Source organism: Euphorbia lathyris, chromosome 4 (genome assembly GCF_963576675.1).
Source record: "Euphorbia lathyris chromosome 4, ddEupLath1.1, whole genome shotgun sequence".
In the NCBI taxonomy this organism is placed as follows: Eukaryota; Viridiplantae; Streptophyta; class Magnoliopsida; order Malpighiales; family Euphorbiaceae; genus Euphorbia; species Euphorbia lathyris.
In genome coordinates this window covers 57028436-57037134 of record NC_088913.1, presented here as the reverse complement: position 1 = coordinate 57037134, position 8699 = coordinate 57028436, and the positions used below count along the sequence as shown (strand labels likewise).

Here is an 8699-nt window from a genome sequence, read left to right as displayed (position 1 = left end):
TCCAGTTTTTAAAACATTGTAAATTAGTATAGGAGGTTTAATAGTGTAGTAGAGGACTAATTTCAAAGAGGGGATTAAATAAAAAGTGAGTTTTAACTTGAGTTTTCAATTAAAACTGTTCTAATGTTTTTAATGTAAATAAAAACATTTTGGTTTCGTATCATTTCCTAATTGATTTTCACAAATAATCAATTTGCGAGCTTAATCATGTTTTTTAGTAATAAAATCCCAATGATTTTAAGTTTCACGTTTCAAAATGTCTAAATCGTTCCAACGACGATTCAGGTACGAACATGTAAATAAAGGGTTTTTATTTTTTCATATTTGTCAAATGCTTTTCATAAGTAAATGGACTTGTATGATTAAACACGTTTTCTATAATTAATTTTAATCGTCAGCTGCTCCAGTATACCTTGAATCAGCTAGATTTAGCCAAAATATTGTTCAAACTGTCTGTGCTATCACCCAGAAATTATATTATAATCTCGTTCCACAAATGAAAGTGTGACAATTGTAACAAGTTTTTCCTTTACACCAATCAAGTGGTATACATCTATTTTTTCATTAATCGGATCCATTGTAACCGGTTCATTATTGAACTTCTTGCAATCACCACTGCAACATTACACCTGTGTGCACCAACAACATCATTAGGACAGCTAAACATGAACTGGATGTAAATCGCATTTTAAACATTGAAAAACAAGAATACTCTTGAAGTTGCAGCTAGAATCTAAGAAAGAGCCTTGAAAATAAACCATTAAAATATAAGGTGACACAGAAGTGGTCAAGTATAAGAAGTGGATAATAATGCATATAGCCTTTTTTTTATTTCTTCCTTCTTTGAAAAACCAAATGTAATTGTTGCACTCGTACTTTGCACCACCTCTGCCAACTTCAACCCATCATCTTAAGAATATGGTAACCAAAATCAAACTTGTATTCTTTCTTTCGAAAAAAAAAAATCAAACTTGTAATATATTCGACCAGAATTTGGTAAGTGCCAATAACTTGAGCTAGCTGCTGCTCGTGATAAATGAAACAGTTACAATCATGACACATGAGCATGCAACACACTTTTACAAGTGTTCACTGAAGAAGCTAATATTTAGCCCTTGTACCTGACACCATTTGTTACTTTGGCCCCAGTACTTCAGTTTTGGAAAATATGACCACTGTACTGAATTTTATTAGTAATATTTGACCCTTGATAGAAGATTTGACTCTTGGCAAATAGGTCTGTATGACACAGGCTAACATGTGGTCCAACTATTTAACAGCGCTTACACTGCAAACGGAATTGTTTGTCAAGGGATGAATTTTACGAAAAATTATAATACATGAGTTAAATGTGCCAAAATTGAAGCAAGCTTAGCTTTTTCCCAGTGTTTAATGAGAGTATGCATCTCAATTTAATACATTTCCAAAAGCGATAGCTAACCAAACACCTTCATTACTAAACATACGCACATAGTGAAATGAAACAAACGTATAACTCTGAGTTGACATACCTTACTGGAAGACCCATCTATGTAATAATTCTGAAGGTCTAGTGGTCCAGCTCTGGCAGAATTTATATTGGCTCTGATCATACATATTACAGTCAAAAATCAGAAAATCTTTGTTTAGTACTCTAACCTAGCAAAGAAATGATATAGCAGAAGACCCGTGAACAAGATTTATAAGCTGACTTTTCCTTTTAGGTCACAAAAAAGGAAAAAAGAAGTTCATTTACCAATCAGATTCGCCAATTAAAAACTCAATGTAAGTTCTGCTCCCAAAGAAATGGGGAGGGAACATGACAGCCACCATCTTTGGCTCAAGATAACAATTGCTTGTTTGGGGATCAAATTCAAATATGATATTTTCTACAATTTCAGTAGATCCCATTGAAGTCTAAGTGTCAAACCGCAATTATTTCGAAGTATCCTTGTCCAGCAAAGGTACTTAAGTTTTACAAAGGTATTAAAGAATTAATTAAAGAGTCAAACCTATTGTCAAACTACCACTAACCTCAGTAGGAATACTGTTTGATCATTTATATTTTGTTTTTTTCCAGAAAGACCGCCTTCCACTTTTCATTTCACATTCCAATGGACAAGTTACAACTAAACTCATATCTTGACGTAAAGCCTCAAGCCATTGATACAGCAAGAAACCTTGATTAAAACATTTTTCTATAATCCTTTCAATTAACTAATTGATTAAAATAGGCAACAGCACCTAGAACTTGCTAGACTAGATTCTAGTGACCAATTCTTCAGTATGTTGTCAAGATCACAAAACAAAAGAAAACATTTTGATTATTTCAAATGCAACCAGTGATGAGGGAAGAAATGTAATGCACTTTCTTAAAAGTGAGAGCATAAAAATAGCAATTAGATCATTATCTGGACAAACGCTGGTGGGTTAACTACAAATGTGGTATCCCTTCATGCATTTGGACAAACAACAGCTAGAGTGACAAAATCATGCATTTATAGCAAGAGAAGGGAACAATTAAACATTTTAGGCGAAACAAGCAGAAGAATGTATCACTGAAAGACATAATAGAAAGTATAGGCCAAGGAAACATACTGCATTTAATAAAATTAATAAAGATTGTAAGAAGTAAATACCAATGTTCCTTCGCTCCGAAGTAAATACAAATCTGTCCTTTTGCTAGCAATTAAAAATCAGTGACCAGTAAAGTATTCGTTTTTCCTCAATAAGTGAACCTGCTCAAGGAAATAGATTATGTTTATTCACATTTCACACATTTTAGTACGTTAAAAATGTCAGTCCACCTCCACTTCAAAGACACCCGACGTAAAGTGTTGATGTACTTGACAAGCGTTAGCAAATGCCATGTGTCAATTCATGCGGATAACCTGTCGAATAAAGAAGTATTGAACCAACAAACAAAAACAATATATAATCCAACATATACTTACATGAATGTTAAAGCTGTCATCATTTCTTATTCACCTGGCTGGATCATGTACTTCCATCCCATGTTTTGCTACAGTAAACCTCATTAGCAGAAAGCATCTATAGATTTCACAATATAGTACATTTACATATGTGTACTGCTGACCGAGGTTCCATTCAAAAAGAATGATCAGTAGCATAAGTGAATTCCATAGGTCCGACATCCAAGTCCATCAAAGAGGCTATGGAAAATCAGCGGTGTACTTTGCGAGCCAATTGAATTTTTGATTTAAGCTTCCTTGCTTCTCCTTGAAAACCAGAATAACGAAGTCCATCAATTACAGCCCGTTTTGCAGCTGGTAGAATTTTCATGCCACTTCTTAAACAAGAGAGCAAGAGCTGGGATGCATGACGAAACCTTCTAGCCTTGGAGAGATTGTAAATTAAGGAAGAGAAAGTAAATGAATCCCTAGTCTCCATTGATTGAACCATTTTCAAAGCATGATCAATCTCACCAACTTTGCACAAACCATCCACCACACTATTTAAAGCAACTAACTGTGAATTGAAACCCATTGCCTCCATGTGCTTCACATGTTGCTGTGCACCTTGAACATTACCTGTCTTACACAGTGCATCAACCAAAATCGTATGAGTATATTGATCACATTCTAAACCATCTTTTTCCATCTCATCAACCAGTTGATACGCAACTTCCAAATTGCCTTCTTTACAATTCAAGTTAATCAACGTATTATAAGACACTAAATCATGTTTAATGCCACTGTTGATCATCTGCTCCATGTAACCAGTTGCCTGTTCAACTTTGCCACTCTTGATCAAGGCTGCAGCAACTGTGCAATATCCAAAGCCGTCGAAAGTGTAACCTTTATCTCTCATGTCTTGCAATACCTCAAAACCTTGTTCAAATTTCCTAGATCTAAACAAGCATTTCATAACGGTAGTATAAGTTATGGCATTTGGTACATAACCAGATGCACCAAGTTCTTTAAGGGTTCTCCTTGCTGCCGCCAATCTCCCATCTTTACACAGCCCATTTATAAGAATATTATAAGTAACTAAATCAGGAACAAATCCATGTCGTTGTAAATTCCTGAAGAGCATCAATGCATGACTTACATAACCATTCTTGCAAAGACCATTAATCATAATATTAAAAGTAGCTGCACATGGGGTTAAATCACGGAGAATAATATCTGCAAAAACCCGGTTTGCTTCTTCAGGTTTTCCTAGCTTAAAGAAGCAATGCATCAAAGTGTTAAAACTCCAAACATCAGGAGATATGCCTATTTGGAGCATTTCATCGAATAGGTCAAGGGATTTTGATAACAAGCAGTTTCTAGCAGCACCAGCTATCAAAGAATTGTAGGTAATAACATCTGGGTTTATATTGGATTGCCGCATTCTATGAAGAAGAGAATAAGCAGCATCAAAGCCAACAAGGCGAGAGTAGGCATCAATAAGTATATTATAAGTAACGACATCGGGAAGTACTCCTAATCTGATCCCATCAATAATGACTGATTCTGCTGTCTTCAATTGTCTAGCTTTGCAAAAAGATTGTATAGATATGTTCAACAATCTAGTGGACAATATACCAAACATTATATAGTGAACTGAGGACAATGATTGCAAGGAAATGAAACAGGCAATCAACAGATACAGGTAGCTTGCTGAAGCAATTAGGTAAGAGATTCAGCATTCTTTTTCCTTGGACGCATAAAACTGCATGCCAGAGACAAAAAGATAGAAAAGACAATGAGAATCATAGGGCAAGAAGAAATATAACCTCATCTGAATTTTTCATCAATCGGCTGAATGAAAGAAGAATCATTTGAGTATGCGTATAATTCATCGAATGAAAAGAAGATTTAGCACATTGATTTTGAAATAGATGGAAATGGAGGTTTATCGATTTAGTAATACAACAAGCATGAAAACTGAATTGATTGAGAATGAAAACTTGAACACAGTGACGACAAAAGAAAAGGACATAAGAGAGAACTTACCGGTAGTCGAAGGGCACACCACGAAATGCGGTCGGCGGAGTCCATAGACGATAGTTATGGACCTATGGTGGCTGAATCGCCCGTTCGATGGAGCTGTGACCTATTCAGATATTCTCCCGATGGGCCGTGTTTGGTTAGACAATAATATCAGGCCCATTCAGCTTTAGAGATTAATTCAGCACTATTTTCCTTTAGAAATTTTGTTGATTGGTCTTTACTATGCATTCTACGGTTACTTTGTTTTTAACAAAGTAAGCATAACATAACTCGTAAAGTTTATTTTATTTTTTATACTCTCTCTGGGCGTGGAGATTTTCAGGTTAATTAACCCAACCTAAAAAAAAAATTATGTGTCATATTAATCAGGTTAGTATCGATTCGTGTTGTATTTTCGAGTCACATATCATTTTACTACATTTATTAGTTGAGCTAGACGTAATCGGGTTTTAACATGTACTTATTTTGACCAAACCCAACTCAACCCATACTATATTGGGCTAATTACAAATCTAGCCCAACTAAAAGTGTCCATTTACATATCCAACCCACTTTGCTTCCATCTTACCAAATTAGACAATTTCATCCACTTTGGACAAGAATACCCTTATTTCTATTCACCTTCTTCCTCGGACTCTCAACCTCTTATTCATCATCCCAAACCGATAAAAAGACGGTGGTTTATAGAGAAGAGATTATGTTTCGTTAAACCTTTGAAGAATTAGTGTCTGTGGAAGAGGATTGAGATGGAAAGCTCAAAAAATAAGAAAAAATAAATATAACAATTGAACTGCTGCGATGTCGCATTTATGGCGAATTCGTCACAAATACGACAAGAGTTGTAGCATTACGTTAGAAATGCGACAATAGTGTTATCTTTCAACAAAATAATAAATAAATTTAGTTTAGATATGAAAAAATATATATATAAACGGATCCAACCTGGCTAGATTGGGGTTTTTGAGATAAATTCTAAACTCAACGTTTGAACGGATTTGGGGCAGGTGGAGCCGGGTTATACATGTCCAAATCTAATTCATAAATGGCGGGCTATACGGACCAACAGATCCATGACATGTCTAAGTTTTACAATATAATTATGTTTTTTTATAGTTTGTACGATAGCTCGGTTCGAGTCTCGTTTGGCACCTTTTAGGTGGATCATCTTCCAATTAAAGTTTTTTGTGCACGCTAGGATTCGAACTCGAGATCTAGATTAAACGATTACTATATAGTTATGTTAATGATGACATTTAAAAATATATAAAGTGTTGGGGGCAAAATACATTTTTACATTTCATTTCATGTATATTAAACTTTGTATTTGTTAGCGATATTTTGCGAATATGCTAATTTCAACATTGTCACATGTGGTTAGGGTGCGGACGTGCCAGAGAAATTATTTTTCAAAATATTAAAGACGGTTAAGTTTATGGAATTGCGCGCCAAAACTTGAAATCTTAAACGAAGCGATTGGCGAGAGACGCAAGGATTGAAAAAGTCCCTCTTGGGTCTCTAGCGCCGTTATAGAAACTTTGCTAGATAAATTGTTTTATTTAAGCTAATGCGGGTAAATTGAAGACGAGAAGATAAAGGAATTTAAAGTGCGAAATTGACACAAGATTTGGTGAAAAATCGGTATTTTATTGATTGAATAAGCGTTTGAAACATGAAATTGGAAATGAATTACAATTGAAGTACTTCTATACTAAACATATAGCTAATTCAATTGAATTGGAAAAACAAATCAAATACGAGGAATTGAAATGCAATTAAAATAAAAATTGGAATTCAACAACAAACTCGGAGCCACAATAGCTATCTCGGATTGATGTTGAATTTTGGCGTCGGCGTGAGGTCCTTGGAGAGCTGTAATCGGTCGGGCTCGTACGGTATGTGCTTGGTGCAATGGCAAAACGTTGGTAGGCAAATGGGGCAGATTTAGACCTTAACTTCGGGAGGTTCGTTTGGGTGTTTAAGAACGCGGAATTGGACGATTAAGTAGGCTAGATTTAACTTCAGGAAGTGAGGAACAATTTTTTATAAGGGATCGGAGGCTAAAACGGACTTTAAATAGACGTAATTGAGGATTGAAAATGACTGGACGAATCTGGAAAAATCTGGGCAGAATAACTAAACGAATTTAGGCTGGAAAGATTAGCTTGTAACTATAGTTTCTGGGTACGGAATTGGGAAATTAAACACACTAGATTGAAATTCAGGACGTTAGGAACAACTTTGTCGAAGGGATCGAAGGCAAAAAATAACGTTAAATGGACGGAATTTGGCTTTGAAAAAGGTTGGACGAATCTGGAAAATTAATTTGAAAACAGAGCTTTGGCTAGGAATTGAGCAAATTAAAGGCTTGGAATGCTAACTTGAATTGGGAAACTTGAAAAGAAACTAGAATTAAGGCTAAAGGAAGCTTAAAAGAGGGATTGAAGCTAAGAAAAAATGAAGAGCAAAAGGAAGAACTTGAAGAACTTAAAGAACTTAGGAGCTAAGAATTTGAAACTAAGAACTAGAAAAGAGAGAGCAAAGGGACCTTTAGAGAGAGGTTTGTGTTTGTGTTGAGTGTGAAAAATAAGGAAGGGGAGGGGGTCTATTTATAGTTTTTTAGAGTGGTATTTTGGTAAATAATCAGTGGTATTTTGGTAAATAATCACCAACTAACTTAACCAAACCCAACTAACTCTAATTAACTAACTTAACCTCCTCAAACTGCCGTTAACTGCTTCTGGACGAGACGACACGCCCCGTGTATGCTCTGCTACGCCCTGCGTGTTGGCGGACATTAGGCCTAGTGCGTTTCATTGATGGTTTTCACGCGTGGCGTCTCTGGTGTCGCGTCCTGCGTGAAGGATTAGGCCCCGCGTCTTGTAGGTACACCCCGCGTCTTGTAGATACGCCCCGCGTCTTCAAGCCTCTGATCTTGGCATGCTCCGCGAATGCGTCTTACGCACGGCGTATTGGCAAATACGTCCCGCGTGAGAGAGTACGCCCCGCGTAAGGTGAAGGGCGCGCTGCGTGTTTGCGTTTTGACGTTGATTTCTCCGGACGCCTTGTTTACGCACTGCGTATTGAGGACACGCCCCGCGTGGTGCCGGATTTTTCCACGGGTTGAAGCTTAGCTTATAGGTGTATTATTTCTAGAAAATATAAACTATATTCTAAAAATATAACCTAAGCATTTATATACATAAAAATAATTATTTTATTTTTCTGGGCTAACAATTGCCCCCCTCTTTTGTGCATAAATGAATTAGTAAAATTTTATGTACAAAAGAAGTTTTTATTAACTACTTTTTTCTTTTTAAAGATAATGGATAAAAGAATCCTGCAGGATTTTTTTTAAAATTTGAATTGGAACTCTCTATCTTAAACCATTTACAACTCTTTTCTTTTTTTTTTTTGCTATCTTTGTTTCTGCCATTTTCTTTTCCCCAAGCTCAAGAACACTCAGAATCAAGCCCCCAGTCTCTCAAGCATGGGTATGCAATCTATTTTCTTTTTGATTTTTTTTTTTGCTTTTATGAGAAAATAGATTGAATTGGAATAAAAACATAAGAATTTTAGAATTATTACATGGAGATGGAATTGTATTGCTGAAATTTGCATCTGTCTGTCACAGCTGCGAACTCGTATTCTGACACCATTCGCGCTGATTCTCGCCTAGGCATAACCATTGGCTTGCAGGAGGTAATTTTCATAATTTCATGATCATGTATTTGAAGGTAGTATCCCTAGGTTTTGATTGATTGT

The 8699-nt window shown here is 35.9% G+C and overlaps 1 protein-coding gene across 8 annotated transcripts; it reads right to left on the bottom strand.

Moving 5' to 3' along the window:
- Positions 1–440: 440 nt before the first annotated feature.
- Positions 441–5022, bottom strand: LOC136226589 (putative pentatricopeptide repeat-containing protein At4g17915). Of its 8 annotated transcripts, none has more exons than XM_066015161.1 (6): positions 4941–5022; positions 2934–4656; positions 2787–2870; positions 2619–2717; positions 1512–1584; positions 441–629 (listed from the first exon to the last, which is right to left on the bottom strand). In XM_066015161.1, the coding sequence occupies exon 2, from the start codon at positions 4534–4536 to the stop codon at positions 3163–3165; it is 1374 nt and encodes a 457-aa protein (XP_065871233.1). In that variant the 5' UTR covers positions 4537–4656; positions 4941–5022; the 3' UTR covers positions 441–629; positions 1512–1584; positions 2619–2717; positions 2787–2870; positions 2934–3162. The 8 variants fall into 8 exon arrangements, with proteins under 8 accessions (XP_065871233.1, XP_065871234.1, XP_065871231.1 ...); XM_066015162.1 differs by having other exon boundaries at positions 2968–4656; XM_066015159.1 differs by having other exon boundaries at positions 2787–4656.
- Between the last annotated feature and the right edge of the window lie 3677 nt (positions 5023–8699).

Bases quoted from the DNA above. Each gene is read 5' to 3' on its own strand.
- LOC136226589 (XM_066015154.1), bottom strand. From the start codon at position 4,536: ATGTTTGGTATATTGTCCACTAGATTGTTGAACATATCTATACAATCT.